At 40.9% G+C, this 17,709-nt stretch overlaps 2 protein-coding genes and 1 long non-coding RNA gene across 3 annotated transcripts; 1 reads left to right on the top strand and 2 right to left on the bottom strand.

Annotated features, from left to right (window-relative positions):
• Positions 1–4,604: 4,604 nt before the first annotated feature.
• LOC124303046 (zinc finger protein 267-like) lies at positions 4,605–11,711 on the top strand. Its single transcript, XM_046759772.1, has 15 exons — positions 4,605–4,891; positions 4,922–5,475; positions 5,514–5,677; positions 5,767–5,985; positions 6,064–6,155; positions 6,263–6,429; positions 6,529–6,719; positions 6,816–7,643; positions 7,726–7,830; positions 7,922–8,080; positions 8,179–8,471; positions 8,548–8,628; positions 8,718–8,835; positions 10,626–10,858; positions 11,471–11,711. The coding sequence occupies exons 3-15, from the start codon at positions 5,525–5,527 to the stop codon at positions 11,571–11,573; spliced, it is 2,742 nt and encodes a 913-aa protein (XP_046615728.1). The 5' UTR covers positions 4,605–4,891; positions 4,922–5,475; positions 5,514–5,524; the 3' UTR covers positions 11,574–11,711.
• Positions 4,693–5,271, bottom strand: LOC124302852 (mucin-2-like). Its single transcript, XM_046759421.1, has one exon. The coding sequence runs from the start codon at positions 5,269–5,271 to the stop codon at positions 4,693–4,695; it is 579 nt and encodes a 192-aa protein (XP_046615377.1).
• On the bottom strand, positions 9,293–17,424 carry LOC124303075 (uncharacterized). Its single transcript, XR_006907827.1, has 3 exons — positions 17,362–17,424; positions 17,031–17,266; positions 9,293–9,407 (listed from the first exon to the last, which is right to left on the bottom strand). It is a non-coding gene; the product is annotated as an uncharacterized LOC124303075 (long non-coding RNA).
• Between the last annotated feature and the right edge of the window lie 285 nt (positions 17,425–17,709).

Raw genomic sequence — 17,709 nt, 5'->3', positions numbered from 1 at the left:
CTTGTACATTTCATTATATTATTAATCAATTTATTAATTACATTAATCCTTACACAATATTTTTGATGTGTTCCTATACTAAAAATATTCATTACTGTTCCAGGTATTACCCGAGGTGGTCGGAGGTGGACGAGGAGGAGGACGAGCTGGACGAGGAGGAGGACCAGGTGGACGAGGAGGAGGACGCGGTGGACGAGGAGGAGGCGGGGTGGGTCGTGGGAGAGGACCTCTCCTCTCCCAGAGGAGGGGAGGGGGAGGGGCAGGGAAGGGGGAGAGGTGGGCGGGGAGGGGGAAGGGAAGGGAAGGGAAGGGAAGGGAAGGGAAGGGAAGGGAAGGGAAAGGGGGGGGGGAGGGAAGGGAAGGGAAGGGGCCGGGTGGGGAGGGAGGGAGGGCGGGCGGGAGGGAGGGAGGGAGGGAGGGAGGGAGGGAGGGAAAGGGAAGGGGTGGGCGGGGGGGTGTTTTGCTCTATTAACTTTAACTCGCATCGACATCCGTCCTCCACTCTCTCTCCCTCCCTCCCTCCCTCCCCCCCCGCCCCTTCCCTCCCTCCCTCCCGCCCGCCCTCCCTCCCTCCCTCCCGCCCGCCCTTCCTCCCTCCCTCCCTCCCTCCCCACCCGGCCCCTTCCCTTCCCTCCCCCCCCCCTTTCCCTTCCCTTCCCTTCCCTTCCCTTCCCTTCCCCCTCCCCGCCCACCTCTCCCCCTTCCCTGCCCCTCCCCCTCCCCTCCTCTGGGAGAGGAGAGGTCCTCTCCCACGACCCACCCCGCCTCCTCCTCGTCCACCGCGTCCTCCTCCTCGTCCACCTGGTCCTCCTCCTCGTCCAGCTCGTCCTCTTCCTCGTCCACCTCCGACCACCTCGGGTAATACCTGGAATAGTAATGAATATTTTTAGTATAGGAACACATCAAAAATATTGTGTGAGGATTAATGTAATTAATAAATTGATTAATAATATAATGAAATGTACAAGTTTATCCATAGCTACTGAATATGTGCTTGCACGAAAAATGAATTGAAATAATTTATTGTAAACGTGACAAGTTTGTAATATTTCAGATGAAATATAATTACAATTGCCATCAAATATTATAAGAATATTAATTAATTAATTAATAATATAACAAATTGTATAAGATTATTCATAGCTACTGAATATGTGCTTGCACGAAAAATGAATTGAAATAATTTATTGTAAACGTGACAAGTTTGTAATATTTCAGATGAAATATAATTACAATTGCCATCAAATATTATAAAAGTGTTTTACTCACCCAGCAACCTTATCCTGGAAGTCGAGAAATTTTATTAGCGGACTGACGGCTACCGAATTTAGGGTTGCGCGAAAAACGAATTGAAATAATTTATTGTAAACGTGAACCAGGAACCACGGAGCGCTTATCCTGGAAGTCGAGAAATTTTATTAGCGGACTGACGGCTACCGAATTTAGGGTTGCGCGAAAAACGAATTGAAATAATTTATTGTAAACGTGAACCAGGAACCACGGAGCGCTTATCATAGAAGTCGAGAAATTTTATTAGCGGACTGACAGCTACCGAATTTGGGGTTGCGCGAAAAACGAATTGAAATAATTTATTGTAAACGTGAACCAGGAACCACGGAGCGCTCATCCTGGAAGTCGAGAAATTTTATTAGCGGACTGACAGCTACCGAATTTAGGGTTGCGCGAAAAACGAATTGAAATAATTTATTGTAAACGTGAACCAGGAACCACGGAGCGCTTATCATAGAAGTCGAGAAATTTTATTAGCGGACTGACAGCTACCGAATTTGGGGTTGCGCGAAATACGAATTGAAATAATTTATTGTAAACGTGAACCAGGAACCACGGAGCGCTCATCCTGGAAGTCGAGAAATTTTATTAGCGGACTGACAGCTACCGAATTTGGGGTTGCGCGAAAAACAAATAGAAATAATTTATTGTAAACGTGAACCAGGAACCACGGAGAGCTTAACATAGAAGTCGAGAAATTTTATTAGCGGACTGACAGCTACCGAATTTAGGGTTGCGCGAAAAACGAATTGAAATAATTTATTGTAAACGTGAACCAGGAACCACGAAGCGCTTATCATAGAAGTCGAGAAATTTTATTAGCGGACTGACAGCTACCGAATTTGGGGTTGCGCGAAAAACGAATAGAAATAATTTATTGTAAACGTGAACCAGGAACCACGGAGCGCTTATCATAGAAGTCGAGAAATTTTATTACCGGACTGACAGCTACCGAATTTGGGGTTGCGCGAAATACGAATTGAAATAATTTATTGTTAACGTGAACCAGGAACCACGGAGCGCTTATCATAGAAGTCGAGAAATTTTATTAGCGGACTGACAGCTACCGAATTTGGGGTTGCGCGAAAAACGAATTGAAATAATTTATTGTAAACGTGAACCAGGAACCACGGAGCGCTTATCATAGAAGTCGAGAAATTTTATTAGCGGACTGACAGCTACCGAATTTGGGGTTGCGCGAAATACGAATTGAAATAATTTATTGTTAACGTGAACCAGGAACCACGGAGCGCTTATCATAGAAGTCGAGAAATTTTATTAGCGGACTGACAGCTACCGAATTTGGGGTTGCGCGAAAAACGAATTGAAATAATTTATTGTAAACGTGAACCAGGAACCACGGAGCGCTTATCATAGAAGTCGAGAAATTTTATTAGCGGACTGACAGCTACCGAATTCAGGGTTGCGCGAAAAACGAATTGAAATAATTTATTGTAAACGTGAACCAGGAACCACGGAGCGCTTATCCTGGAAGTCGAGTTTCACCGCGTAGCGGACCCGAAGCGCGGGATCCGGGAGGTTGAGAACCCGGTACTCGAAATACGTAGCGGAGCCGAAGCGCGGGATCCGGGAGGTTGAGAACCCGGTACTCGAAGTTTGCGGAGCGCGACTCTCAACCGTCCGCTCTACTGCGCGGTTGTTACCAGACTGAGGAACTCGGCTAGCCGATTTTAGATTGGTGACGTCACTTTCCGAACATCCGAAAATTCAAACTTTGGTTTCGAACTGTAATACTAGGTATGATGATGTGTGATGTATGATGTATGATGTATGATGTACGATGAATGGTGTATGATGTATGGTGTACGATGTATGATGATATGATATGATGTATAATGCTTTTAGTTTTCACGTTTCATACAAGAAATACGCACTTCATCTCTCCTGCCGATTCCAGACTCAAGCGGCCAGGCCCTTCGATGGTCAGCCGTTGACTGAAGATATATTCTTCAGTGAACGGCTCGGCTAATAACGCTGCCGTTCTGCGACAGTTGGATGATGAAAAATTTCGCTCGTATCTTTCAAATGTGTGTTAAAATACACTCGAAATGTTAAGAAGCGTCGTTCTTTCTCTCCCTATCACCTTTCTAGGTCTTTAAATCACTACGCAGCGTTAAATACTGTCTCATATACGAAGCATCCGTTTCATCTCGTTCAAAATTAACGCATCCGTGATGTATTACAGTTACTCTGAATTTTTTTTCCATCCGAATACTTTTCGAAAAACTATTCTGCTCCTCCACCCAACGCAGATACTTCACTTGCGACCAGCTAAAACAACGTTTCGATTCTATGCCTATGAAAATTCAAGATCGAGAGAGCAAATGAAAAGTTGTTGGAATAATTATGAATACTAATGTCATGGAATACATCGAGCGCGCGTCGAATAGAATCCCATTTCGAAATGAATAATTCTTCTCTTTTCATATCATAGCTAATCTGGTGATATAGGTAAATAGGATGGTTGGAGGTGTTCGGAAATGGTAGGAGGCGGTCGGCGCTGGCAGAAGGTGATAGGGGGTGCTCGAAAGTGGCCGTTGATGGTCGGAGGTGGCAGGGGGAGGTAGGAGGCGTTCGAAAATGGTAGGACATTTCAAAAGTTAAAGTCGACGATGATCCGGTGCATCAAGTTTGTCGTTACAGATTTTCTTTTCCCATGAGGCATAGAGTATTCATCAACGATAATGCAGTCCTTAAAATTCATCATTCATCTCTGACTGGAAAGCTAATTCGCAAGGCGTGGTATTCTATTCTATCTGCATTATTAGAAAAATACTCGTACTCTACATACACTGTTTCTAATCTTTTGCTACATTTGGTTTAATCCCCATGCTTCCACAGCACGATTAGTCGGAAATGTTTTTGATTATCCATAATAAAATAAAAGAAGTAACAAAGCTTAAATTTATTGTTAAAGCTCTAATGAATACATCAAACTGCGGTCGAATCAATTCATTTATTATTTGCACATGACTTCTGTATATTTGATAAATTATTCCTAAATACATTGAAACATATGTATTTATAATGAAATATCATGCAATGGGCTGTGTAAACTATAAACTATAATTTCTATCGAATAGCTGCTTTTATGTCAACAGGGCTTCGAGACTCAGTTCAGTTCCTCCTCCTCCTCGTCCACCTCCGACCACCTCCAACAATCGCCAACCACCTCGAACAACCACCGATAGCCACCTTGGGTTGTACCTGGAACAGCAATAAATATTTTCAGTATCAGAACACATCAAAAATATTGTGTATGAGTACTCGTGTCGAAATCGGTAATTCTCTGATGTTCTGCAATAAGTTCTCAACTCTACCATTGGAATATCTCAGGGAGCGCAAGCGCATGACGATTTTCGGTTGTCACACCAAAGCCCATTAGGGGCAACTGTCCTTATATTTCACAGTCAACGTAGGAGGTGTTTGGAGGTGGTTGGTGACGATCGGCGAAGGTCGAGGAGGACAAGGAGGACGAAGATGGCCGGAGGTGGTTGGAGGTGCTGAGAAATCGTAGGAGGTGGTAGACGCTAGTAGGAGGTGGTAGAGGGTGGTAGAAGGTGACCGGAGATGGCAGGAGGTGTTCGGAAATGGTAGGCGGTGGTAGGAGGTGTTCAGTGGTGGTAGGAGGCGGTAGAAACTGGTAGGAGGTGTTAGAGGGTGGTTGGAGGTGATAAGAGGTCGTAGGAGGTGGTTGGTGGTGGTTGGAGGTGGTAAGAGATGGTAGGAGGTGTTTGGAAATGGTAGGCGATGGTAGGAGGTGTTCGGTGGTGGTAGGAGGTTGTAAAAGCTGGTAGGAGCTGTTAGAGGGTGGTTGGAGGTGGTAAGAGGTCGTAGGAGGTGGTTGGGGGTGCTCGGAGGTGGTTGACGGCGGTTAGCGGTGCTCGGAAGTAATTGGGGGTGGATGGCGGTGAACGCGGTTACGCTTCTTCCCACGGCAATGATCGAGCTGATCGACATTTCTATATCGCAGCGGACAAGTAGTCTTACGTACTCACTTTGTACCGACTCAATCTCAAGCTTCCATACCGACACTACTTTGGCTGCTACGAATGTCGGTGCGAGCCCGTTAGGTAGAGTTCATAGAGCAAAACCCTCCTACGCTCCCAGTCCCACCTCGGTCCACTTGCCCGCCGAAAACTGGTCACAAAAATTTACCGAGAGGTAACCGTCTTTATTTTGTTCAGTCAAATCTATTTAAGTTTCAGCAGAGATGTCTGGTTGTTCGGCAGTTGGTTGTTCGAACAGAGGCGACAGGGGTTTTTTCATGAAAAGCTTCCCACGGAATCCCGAGAGGAGAGCACTTTGGGCATCACAGACGAACAGAGACGGGTGGCAGCCAACTGACAACAGTCGATTGTGCGAGGTGAATTTGAAAATATAAGAAACGTAGATTTTTATCCGCCGTCCCTTGCGAAAAATGAATTATTCAACGAATAGATCGTTTTTCTTCAGGTACATTTTGACCAGGATCAATGGGAAAAAACGAGGGAAGATGGTACTCGGAAACTGAAATGTAATGCAGTTCCGACGATATTTGAAACCTCAATTCATTCTCCGCTACGTAAAAAGTGTCCTGAAGAGCCAAAATTCATTGCAACACCTAACGTGACTAGATTGCCTGTCAATCATTCGGATACCTCTACTGCATTTATTAAAAGTTTCAATGTGCCGGTAAGTTCTCAAATTGCATTGTATTTCCTGAGTGTAAAACAAAGTGAAAACAAATAGAGTTAACACTAACTTGTTCAGAACTCGAACCTCGATGGGAAGACACTCGTGTGCTCGGCAGCCAATTGCAGTAGCCAATTTGAAGCACGTTGGTTAAAATCATTCTTCTATGAGTAAGCTGTTTTTTCTGGTTTCTCGGATCATTCCCTGTGTCATCTCGTTCTTTTCATAGATCTTTATTCATAGGTGAACAATTATAGCATAGTTTCTTGTTTTGCAGATTTCCACTACACGACCCTGTCCTTTTGGAAAAATGGCTAACAGTGTGTAGAAAAGGCTGGATCCCATCTGCTCAAAGTGTAATTTGCAGAAAACACTTTTCTATGGATTGCTTCGATTCAAACAATGGTTTGCTACTGAAAAATAATGCAATTCCAAATATTCACTGTAAGTTTTTAATGAACACAGTTTTGCATCTTTGATTCTTTAATTTTCAAAGAAGTTCATCAGTTTATCAGATAGGGTCAAGTACCTTTATTATTACAGTGAACAATGATTTTGATCTTGATCCGATCTGGGAACCACTCAATGATAAAGTGGGTAACATTGTTGAAACTAATGAATCAGAAGACAATATTTATTGCCGAATTTGTGCGAGCAGCAAAAGTCAAAACTACTTTCCAATATTTGGGGATTCTAATTTGGCTGAGAAAATAAGTAGATGTTTGCCAGTAATAGTAAGTGTTAGATGATAATAAAAAGAAAACGAGAAACACTTTTTTCCGTCAAAACATTCTCGAAATTATTACATCTGATTTCTTTTTTTATTGCAGGTCTTGCCCACTGACAATCTGCCTCTGTACATTTGCCAACATTGCTTATACTATTTAAACGTTAGTTACAAATTGATAATCTGTTCTCTAAGAGCTGATACGATCCTTCGATCAAAGTTTGGCGAGTCAAATACTCCCAAGTGGTACAAAAAGCCAACAAGAGATGCATCAAAAGTATCTAAACATAAATCCATGGAAAAAGAGGAGCCCATATTTCGGATAAACGGTCCAATAAAATGTGACCTGTGCGACGATTTTTTCGAAGATATGAATATGTTTGATAGGCACATAGAAACTTTTCATCTTCTGAAATGGCGTTGCAGTTTCTGTGATCACAGCTTCGAAACATCCCACGAACTGCTAGCCCACAAAATGTTGAATCATAGTGGTAGAATTTTAGCATGCAAAAACTGTGAGAAGGTGAAGGTTGAAGAGATTTTCTGCGACGCACCTGGCATACTCAGTTCAGAATCTATGATACCTCAATTAGCCAGCAATGTTGGGCACCTTGATATTTCATTGCCATTAAATCTTAAAAAATCTTCAGAACTAAGGAACAATTTATCAAAGTTAAACTGCACAAAGTGTAAAATAGTCTTTGTAGATGCCAAACAATTTCGTACGCACCACATTATCCATTTGCCTAGACGAGTCAAATGTTCGCTATGCCAAAGACGGTGTCAGTCTGTATTCGAATATCTTATGCACAAACGAGTAGCCCATAACCAGTTGAAAACGAAAATACCAAGCCCAAGAAATGACTTACACAATTGCAAATATTGCAATAAAGTATTTTTGAGGAAGCAGAAGCTTATGATTCACATGCGAGTGAGTTGATTATTAAATATCTTGTATGATAAAAAATGGATGTGTTCACATTGCTTTTTTTCTTACGTTCTTCGCTTTGCAGGTACACAAACAGGAAATGCTCAACGACCCGTCAGTGACTGTTTACAAGTGCGTCACATGTCCAAAAATATTTGTCGACAAGGTGCTATATCAAAAACATCGCAACGTAAGTTTGAAGCATGCCTTTTAAGTTCTGAACGCATGATTGATATTCATACCAGAAAAGTTTTATTATTATTCTGAATATTTAATTCCAGGTTCACGATCCTGCGTGCTGGAACAGGTTCAGATGCGAAATATGCTGCCGGGCTTTTGGGGATCGATTTAAACTGAAATCACATGAAACCATACACAACGGAACCAAGCCTTACCAGTGCGACATATGCGGCCATACATTTAATCGGAATGCTAATATGGTAAAAGCACACTGCAGTTAATTTTTGTTATAAGTAGCATTATAGGATTGGAATTGGTATTTAGCTGCATTTTTTTTCTTTCTATCTTCACCAAAAAGATCAGACATCGCGCGAAGCATTCCGAACAGACATGTCGTTTCTGTGATAATGTTTTTAAAAGTATGCAAATTCTGAGGAAGCATTTGAGAGATGTCCACGGTGAGACTTTCAAGTCCGCAAAGAGGAATTCTAAAGTTGAACAGGATGGACGTCAGGGCAAGAACAGCCGCGATGTGTTCATTTGTAGATACTGCGGTAAACAACTGACTTCTTACTATTCGTTACTCGATCACGAGCGAATACACACCGGAGATAAACCTTTTGTTTGTCACCATTGCGGAAAATTTTTCAGGTACCATTACTATCAAAATGCTGTTCGATGAACTTTCGTTATCAAATAATAAAAACTGTGAATCTTTGTTTTATAGAAGCATTACTGCCAGATGGGATCACATGGTGAGACATGAAAAAGGAAATTACATCTGTGAACTGTGCGGAAAAGTTTTAAGGTAATAGAACCGCGTGAAATTTTTTTGTTTTTTCCACACTGTCCATTTTTCGTACTTGTAGAGATAAATACGTGATTTATTATTTTCAGCAACAAGCTAAATCTTAAGAGTCATCTCAGAAAACATGCAGCGATCGAGCAGAGGAGATTCGAATGCAAGGAGTGCGGCAAGCTGTTTTATGTTAGAGGGAGACTCGACGCGCACCTGGTGCGCATTCATCATTTGGCTCCCAGTAATAATTGATATGAGGTATTCCGTGACAACTCGACCGATGATTTTCCCTCAGCATTTTTCATTTCGTTCATAATGTTTTATGCTATTTTTCTAACTCTAAATAGCACTCCTCAGTCCTGAATTATTTCTGATTTTATTCTCTAACCGATCTTTCATTGTTACGTCCTTCAGACCTTAGATTTATTTCCCACACTCTTACAGCTATCTTATACCCTGCATCCTCTTCTTATCAACACCTTGCTGCCTCAGTTCCCGTACAATATCAACAGAGTGCTCCCTCTACTCCTAAAGTGCAATTACCCAGTCCTTGCATCCTTCCCCCTATATATACACTCTTGAGTCATCTTCCTTTTGGCCAACATCTCAAAATTCATCTCTCTACCCCTTTTCCTCCTCCACATCTTCTCATTCTACGCTCCATATCTTTTACAATACATCAATTATGTACTCAAACATTTAACTCCTCAGTACAAGTTCCTCTCTGCGATAGCCGCTCGTCTTGATTACAATCGTCCACCCCGTAACATTCTGATGAATTTTCAAACCTCAAAACAGAAAAATATTTTGTATTTTCTCAAAAAAATTATTGAAAGTTTTTCGATCAAAGATGGAAATTTTAGGCCATATCCGGAAGTGGAAACTATTCTTCTTATATTTATTTAAAATTGCACAGCATTGTAAAAAAAAAAAAACTTTAAATCAGTTAAATAAATATAAGAAAAATAGTTTCCTCTTCCAGACATGGTGTAAAATTATCATCTTCTATTGAAGTATTTATGAATATCATGAATCATATCGAAAATGCTGAGGAAAAATCATTGGTTGAGTCGACATGGAATATCTCATATAGATGTGAGTATGAACGTAACTAAAAAAAAAATACATTCGGAATATGAGAAAAGACTTATGCTTTGTTGAAGCCAAAATTAAATCAAAAGTTTATTATGCGCATATATCCAGTGCATGTAGATTGATCAAGGAGAATTGTCGTAAGCGGGAACCTTGTGAACTTGTCATAAAAACATATTAATTTTTATTTCGTATCAATGAAATGACTAGCTTGCATAGTTGCGGTTACGCGTTATCTGGTTCTGTTGCATCATTACAATTTACCATATACTGTATCAACTGTACTACTGATAAAGTTATAGCTGTTATAACTCTGCATTTATACAGACATTAATTATAACGATTAGGTAAAAAGAATTGAAAGAGGCAAAAAAAATAAAAAAAGAAGGCACGTTCGTACATTTATACAACATTGTATAAGTGTTACCGAGCAAACTGAATATCTCCAGATAACGAACGTCTAACAATTCTTCCAATTATCGTATAACATAATGAAAACGATCAAATACAGACGCATGTTTATCGAAACACGTGTCACATGTATGCATTAACTTTAAAATGAAAAACTCTTACATCTTGAATAATTAAGTATTTCGCTGATATATCACGTGATCAACGACTGATTGGCCGGTAATAATTATTTGTAGTACGCGCTAACGATAATTGTGAAACGTAGATTGCGAATAGAGGAATTCTCTGATTCATGTATGTACGTGCAATTGTATCCTTATAATATCGCGACTAAAATTGGAGCGGTGGGAGGTGGGGGAGGAAGTAAAAACAGGGAAAGCATGTTTATTTGAAATTGCGAAGAACAGGGCCGCGGAACGAAACTCTCTCTCGGGGAGTGTTGAATCGGGGAAAATGATTCCGAACGACGCTTTGGCGGATATTTTGAAAGAAAGCGGGTGTAGGGGGCGAGTAAGGAGCGAGCAAGGTGGCGGAGGGGAGCGAACCGCGTCGCAGAAAGAGGAAGGGCGGGCGCCATTGGCGGGCATCGAAGGGGCATCGACCGCCGCTTCGCCCCGGACTGGCAGTTCCCCTCACAGTCGCACCAATACAGGCTACAGCCGGGCTCTATATCGCCGACCATTGGTCCTCAATTTGCCGACCAATCATTGGGAAAGTGCCGACGAAAATATCCAATGTAAGTCCACAAATTATCAAACATCTACCGTGATCACTTTGGCTCATGGAGCCTCGATCAATTTCGTTATTTTCGTTATGTCAGACACGTTTCATCCGTCTCCACGCTCACATACGCTGCTAGAGAAACGGCTACGGCCATGTTTGATGCAAACGATATTTCGTGGCAATGGTAATGGCGATTTTAATAACCAACGATGCCTTGCTACCGTTTCGACGCCCCGAATCCTGACCTTCTAACAAACGATTTACCTGCACCGACGGATTTACCGATTAATGCGACCGTCTGCTCGCCTATTATTGACGCCTAGCACTCTCGTATTCGCCTTTTGCGATTACTTGTTGTTACTACTTTGTTTACACCCTGGGCACATCCACGATTCCCGCTACCCGATACTAGGTTATACGCAATATCGCGTTTGCGTCAGCAGCACGGACGCTCGTAATTTTTTCCCGTCGCGTCCCCATGCGTTGCAATTCTAACCTGAAATACTCGGTTTTAGCAACCAGTATGTTTTCGCTATTCTCTGTCCAATATTACTTTCGGTTATTTTACTTTTATCGGCGTGAAACTGATCGATTTTAACATCCTGGATTTTTGTTCTATTGACAGTGAGACGTCACCATGGAGCAACTTGGCGAAGGCCAGACGGTCATGGTTGGCAGCGGAGGAGCTGTTCAGGTTGTTCAGATGGGTCAGGGCGGCCAGACGATGATGCTGCCTCAGACTATTCAGGTCGCAGCACCTAATGGACAGATTCAAGTTGTACCCGTCTCCAGCCTAGCTGGGGCTGGGCAACAAATAGTCATCCAGCAGCCACAGACCCCTCAAATTATTCAAACTCCCGATGGACAAACCTATATTTATCAGCCAGTTCAACTCGAGGGACAAGTACAGCAGGCCCAGCCAACAGGTAGGTGATGAAAATATTATCCATGTATTTCACTCTATTCCTTTCTTGTCAAACAAAAGCTTTGAAATTTTGGTTGTTACCTTTTCATTGCAGTTATCAACATCAATGGAAACCTGATGCAAATTGCTGGCACTACATCACAGACGTCAACGCCTACAGCAAACACTGCTCCTGTACAACCGCTCTCTAGTCCTACCGCAACAGCTTCACAGGCAGGGAATATTGTCATGGTGATTACTATTAGGCAAAGCCTCTTTCACTCACATAGTCAGTGTATCGAATATTATACAGACTTGTAGTGATCATAGAGCAACATTAACACTACGGCTGGCGTTGGTCCAGTAATCTAAATTATTTGCTGATTTCTTTATTTTCATCTATATCTAATATTGAACTCATTTCATTTATCATCCGCGAGTTTTCTCTCACTATTCACTCTGCGACCTTTGTACAGTAGTGTTGCCGTTTTTAATACAACTCATCGACGCTGTAGCATGGACAGATTTGGATGGTTTTAGTATATTGTTAACTCATTCAAACTGTTGTTATTATTATAAAAAGACTTGCTATTCCTGTTCGCATGCGGAGGTTATTTTTACACTTCTGGACACCTTGACATTTGATAGTAATCTAAATGTTTAACTGTGGTCAACAGATGGTGCCCGGAAACAGTGGTCAGGCTCAATTTCAGAGAGTAGCATTACCGAATGCAGAATTTCTTGAAGAAGAACCCTTGTACGTCAATGCTAAGCAGTATCGTCGTATTTTAAAACGCCGTCAAGCCCGCGCCAAGTTAGAAGCTGAAGGAAAAATACCCAAAGAAAGACCGGTAGGTTGATCCAGGAATAAATCTATCTGCTTGCGACTTGACCTGAGACAAAACAGAGAAAATCGTGAAACCCGTTTATGTTTTTTCCCTCTGTTTACAGAAATACCTACACGAGTCACGCCACAGGCATGCGATGAATAGGATTCGTGGGGAAGGAGGTCGTTTTCATTCTGGCCAGGTAAAAAAGAGAAGGTTCGTAAATGACCTTATTTAGATTTCCTACGTATTTCATTAGATGGATAGAAAGACCGGTTAACAAACTAGGTTTCAAATGTTTAGGAATGGAATAAACCATAATTAGCGCCGATCTGAACGCCGCAATTAAAACGAATTGTTTCCTCAGTAGGGCGAATACAAATACGATGATTACCCAGCATATAACAACCACGAGTAGTACAAACACTATTCGTACAATATCGCTACCAGCGACGAGTGCGGTAGGTCAACATCACAGTAACGACAACATGACACCTGCAATTATAATTGAGGTGAGTCGATAAGGGTATCACGGATGATAAATCGAATAGCGTCGTGAATGACTCATGGCCAACTCCAAATTGCGTTTTACGCATACTTGTATATTCGACCAGTGCCGCAACTACACCAGACATCTTTCTGCACGTATCTTTTTTGTTTTCGTTTACTCTAACAGCAGTCTCTTCAGATTGTATTTTCTTTCGTTCAAAAAAAGGGAAAGAGAAATAGAGAGCTCTTATTCTTAGAGACTGAAAGCTGAAAGGCTCGAGCGCACAAGACTATACGACTATCTTTACTAAAACTGTCTCTTCAATTAATTAAACAAAACATGTTATTATCTATTTTTGTTTTTTTTAAGTATACGTATAATGAATGATTAGGAAGTGAAAAGTTGAGCTGTAAAAACAGGGTTAGGGTTTTATTGATGTCCAGAGCGAAGTGAAGAGTCGCCAAAAACTAATTACGAAAAATCTCTCGTATTGTGTTTAGAAAAAAGTTGGACAGGCATATTAAAGTTTCTTACAGTATATCAGCTTTCATGGATTCACTGAGAAAATCACACAGTGTTTTTGTCCCGTAAATATTGCTTCACTGTGTAGTAATTGGATTAAATTTATTCAAGTTACTACAGAAGTACCTAAATTTATAAAAATACAGCCCTGTATTATTGGACGTATTTTCAAATAGTATCAAATGCAATTTTGTTTTGTAAAACTGTTTGAAAACGGAATGGGTATTTTTGTCCTTGGTTTTTACTTTTATTATTTAAATTACTATTTCACATTCGGAATGCATGAGACTGTAAACTGTATAACTTGAAGTGTGATCTTCACTGGGAATCTGTGTCGCTCATGAATAAGGGTAAATTTTATTTGGAGACAAGTGCAATCAATCAGTTTCTAAAAATAAGGGACTGTTAAATGTAATTTAACCATCATACTCATCAATAACCATATAATGAAAATTGATGGGATCAAGGTTATCTTTAATTATAACAAGATACTGCACTGGAACTGTAGAATATTGAAAACAATCGTGTGTTAAAGTGAACTGATTTACATTAGTCAACTTGGCCAGATGATTTATAAGTCGAAGTTATAAGTCGACCAATATGTGCACGATTCGAAGTAAAACCCGTTTTCAATGAGTCGAATATTGTTTACATCGGATTTTATGTAACTGAAAGTCAATCACATACATTAATTTACGAATAGCACATCATTGGATGAATTATCTGATCAATAAATCATCGATTGTACGATGGATTACGATTCGTGAAGTGCAAACGTGATGAGAGCAAGTGGGTTTGCAAATTTCACGAAGCAAAGATGTACATAGTTTACTAATACGCTAAAACGAATCTTTTATAAATGAATGATTGGGAGAATAAGATTGAGGATTAGTGTAAGTTGTTTGAAATGAATAAACTTGAGATATCGATAATGTTCTAAGAGAATTGAACGAATGTGTGGGTGTTTGATTTTTGCGGTTTTGTGACGTTTGGTGAGACTAATTAATAAATGATTACCGCCACCAATTGTATGATTAATTGCAAATTCTGTGTACCTTGCTTTGTCGTAACGCTAGATTAATAAAGCATGTTTATTTTGTAGTTATTAAAAAATTGAGGTTCTATCGAACATTATGAAAATTCACCGAATCTATTTTTCTCTAAGTTATCCCTCCTTAATGTATATTGATTATAAATAAAGTGCACTGAATAATATTACGAAGTTCACCAATGATTTACATATTTCACGGATTTTCCCTCGAGAAGAGTCTAGAAGCGACAATATTGCAAACATTGTTTTACACGGTTAGTGTAAAATAATCACATTTCATACAGGTTTCTAATACTTGACCGGAATCACAACTGTGACTGTAACTTAAGAAATTACGAATCAATTTACATATTCAGACGCTGTGTCGACGTAATTTTGCGGAAGGAATCGATTGCGCTTATTGTTAGTCTTACTTCATTACACGAACAGTGTTCACAAGTTACAGTCGAAAAAGGAAGGATTTCCTTGGTAATTTATTAGCTGTTGGTCCTACAATGTTTTGATTACTTTCACTGGATTCCTTGGGGTTTAATCTGTTAAGGAAGACATCTGAATCCATTCTATGACGAAAAGTTTTTGAAACATTGAAGAAAAAGGAAGGTTACCTTTTGTATATTTTCAGTCCATTCGAACGCTATATCGACGTAATTTTGCTATAGGAAACACTTGCGCGTAATCCAAACAAGGTGTTTTAGATGTTCTCGAATTTTAGCCGGTCAATAAACTGATTGATAATTTTTTGGCTCCAGAAATCACTTTGAAGAATGGCTATTTTTCCCGGGTATTTTACTTATCACATCGACACATTTTGTTTTTACCTAAAATTTGTCTGACAATATCTTAGATATTACGACTTATTAATTTTTTTCAGTTTACATGTTCGTTGACAAAGATACTGTCAATTCATACCCAAAAGTATAAAGTTGAAGCGTCAAAGTATTCACATCGCAAGTATCTGTAATGTTACTTCTGTTACCGTTGTTAATGTCACTTCAGAACATACATTTATTCCTGCACGTACTGATCCGCTTGAATATGATCACTATAACTAAATAATTACGTAACATTGACGGCCAGTTTTTGTACAACTCTTCAAGAGAACAAACTCATAAAATTTCGTCGTTAATCTATCACTACCAATTCAATAGTTATCCAGAAGATGCTGCACTTGCATCGATCTCGGACGCGAGGAATGTTTCATCATTCATCTGGACGACGGCTGGCTTATACTCAACAGCAGAGCATATTCCTAAGCCTCGTTGAAGTCCTGCAGGTGCATTATACACCAACAGGAATGCCGAAACGAATTTATCTTGCAGCCTCTCTGGTGCACAAGAAAATCATCCGCTAATGTTCACCCGACATAGTTAGAACCCAGCGCTTTACCGCTAGACTTTAGTCTGCATACTGACGCAAGTCACGAGCATCGGTTAGGCTCTTGATTCTCGAAATTTTTTGCACCCAACGCGAGGTTGAATATGAAATATGAAAATGATTGAAAGGGTGTCAAACTGAAAGTAAAACCAGAATACGTAATTTCATATTCAGAAATCTCATTCGTTTACACGGGAGATAATTCGGAATTAAAACATTTACACACCTGTGCCAAGGCAACCCAAACCACCCACACCAAATCTATGGGGCGTAATTCAGGTTGCTTATCCACAGGCGGTTAATCGTATTGTTTTCACGTGATTAGCCAGAGCGAATAAATTGCCGAACGAATAATATGAAGAAGTTGCAATTACGCTGCAAGACGGACGGACAATGGTTTTGTGATTCGCGTGTTAGAACGTATAAATCGCAGGGATGATATCTGGCCGTGTTGTAGAGGAAACAGGGAATAGAAGTGCATATCTTAATTACAATATTCCCTCGAGCTGAACCCGGGGCTCGAGTTCGCTTCTGCGCTGGCTCTCTTACACTCGGTAGAAATTTAATTAATTTACCGGCACACCTACGCTTCTGTACGTACATGACACAAACATATTCGTATCCTCCCGATGCCGGAGATGCCTGGCTACTTGTTACTTGTTACTTGTTTACTGACTGAAATATTGTCCCCCGCCCCTCGTTCTCTGACTACGTTGTCAACTCAACCGATTCTCCCTAAGACACTGATAATTTTGTTTGCAGATTTTCGCACAAAGAAATTTTTACATAGCTAATTCCCAGAATGACCAAGACTATTGAGATTATTTATTAATCGTATTCGAAATGTCTGTCAACTTTTCATGCACACTACGAGAAACTCTTAATATAAGACTAGCTCTAAAACCCGAGCGAGCTTTATGCCCAGTGTAGCTGGATTTTGTGCTCGTGCGCTCGCTGCGCTCGCTTACCCGTTATCAGTGTTTTACCAGATGATACGAGATTAATGAGACACCTTACGCCCTCACTGCTCACTGCACTGAGCAGGAACTACGGAGCACTCGTCCTGAAGGTTGAAATTCACCAGGTAGAGGCCCTGGAAGTCGCTATTCATTAGGTAAATCATCGGCAGCTCAGCAACTATGAGGAACTTCGGAGCGCTGGTCCTAGAGGACGAAAGTCATCAGGTGAAGGACCTGGAGCGCAGAAACCACGGAGCGTTTGTTCTGGAGGTCGAATTTCACCGGGTGGAGAACCTGGAGAACCAGAAATAGGGAAAATTGTGGAGAATCTGGACAGCCAGAACTACGAAAAATTAGTCCTGAAGGTCAAATGTCACCGGGTAGCGTACCTGGAGCGCAGAAACTACGGAGCACTTGTCCCGGAAGTCGAGTTTCACCAGGTAGCGGACCTGGAGCGCAGGATCCAGGAGGTAGAGAACCTGGTACTCGAAATTCGCGGAGTGCGATTCTCATCCGTCCTCTCTACTGCGCGATTGTTTCCAGACTGAGGAATTCCGCTAGCTGATTTTCGTCGTCGACGATTACTGTAGATCGATGACGTCAGGAGAAAAAAATTTTTGGGTGACGTCACTTTCTGAAAATCCGAACATCCAAGATTTGGTTTCGAACTTTAATACTATGTATGATGTATGATATGATGATTGTACTCTGTTGTTTTTTCAATAAAAAATTACAAG

This window comes from Neodiprion virginianus, chromosome 4, assembly GCF_021901495.1.
Source record: "Neodiprion virginianus isolate iyNeoVirg1 chromosome 4, iyNeoVirg1.1, whole genome shotgun sequence".
Taxonomy (NCBI): Eukaryota; Metazoa; Arthropoda; class Insecta; order Hymenoptera; family Diprionidae; genus Neodiprion; species Neodiprion virginianus.
The sequence above is the reverse complement of the archived record's forward strand: the minus strand, read 5'-3'. Positions and strand labels throughout refer to the sequence as shown.

Bases quoted from the DNA above. Each gene is read 5' to 3' on its own strand.
- LOC124303046 (XM_046759772.1), top strand. From the start codon at position 5,525: ATGTCTGGTTGTTCGGCAGTTGGTTGTTCGAACAGAGGCGACAGGGGT. The intron at 5,986-6,063 runs GTAAGTTCTCAA...TAACTTGTTCAG, and splicing joins TTAAAAGTTTCAATGTGCCG to AACTCGAACCTCGATGGGAA. The intron at 10,859-11,470 runs GTAAGTCCACAA...TTCTATTGACAG, and splicing joins TGCCGACGAAAATATCCAAT to TGAGACGTCACCATGGAGCA.
- LOC124302852 (XM_046759421.1), bottom strand. From the start codon at position 5,271: ATGTCGATCAGCTCGATCATTGCCGTGGGAAGAAGCGTAACCGCGTTC.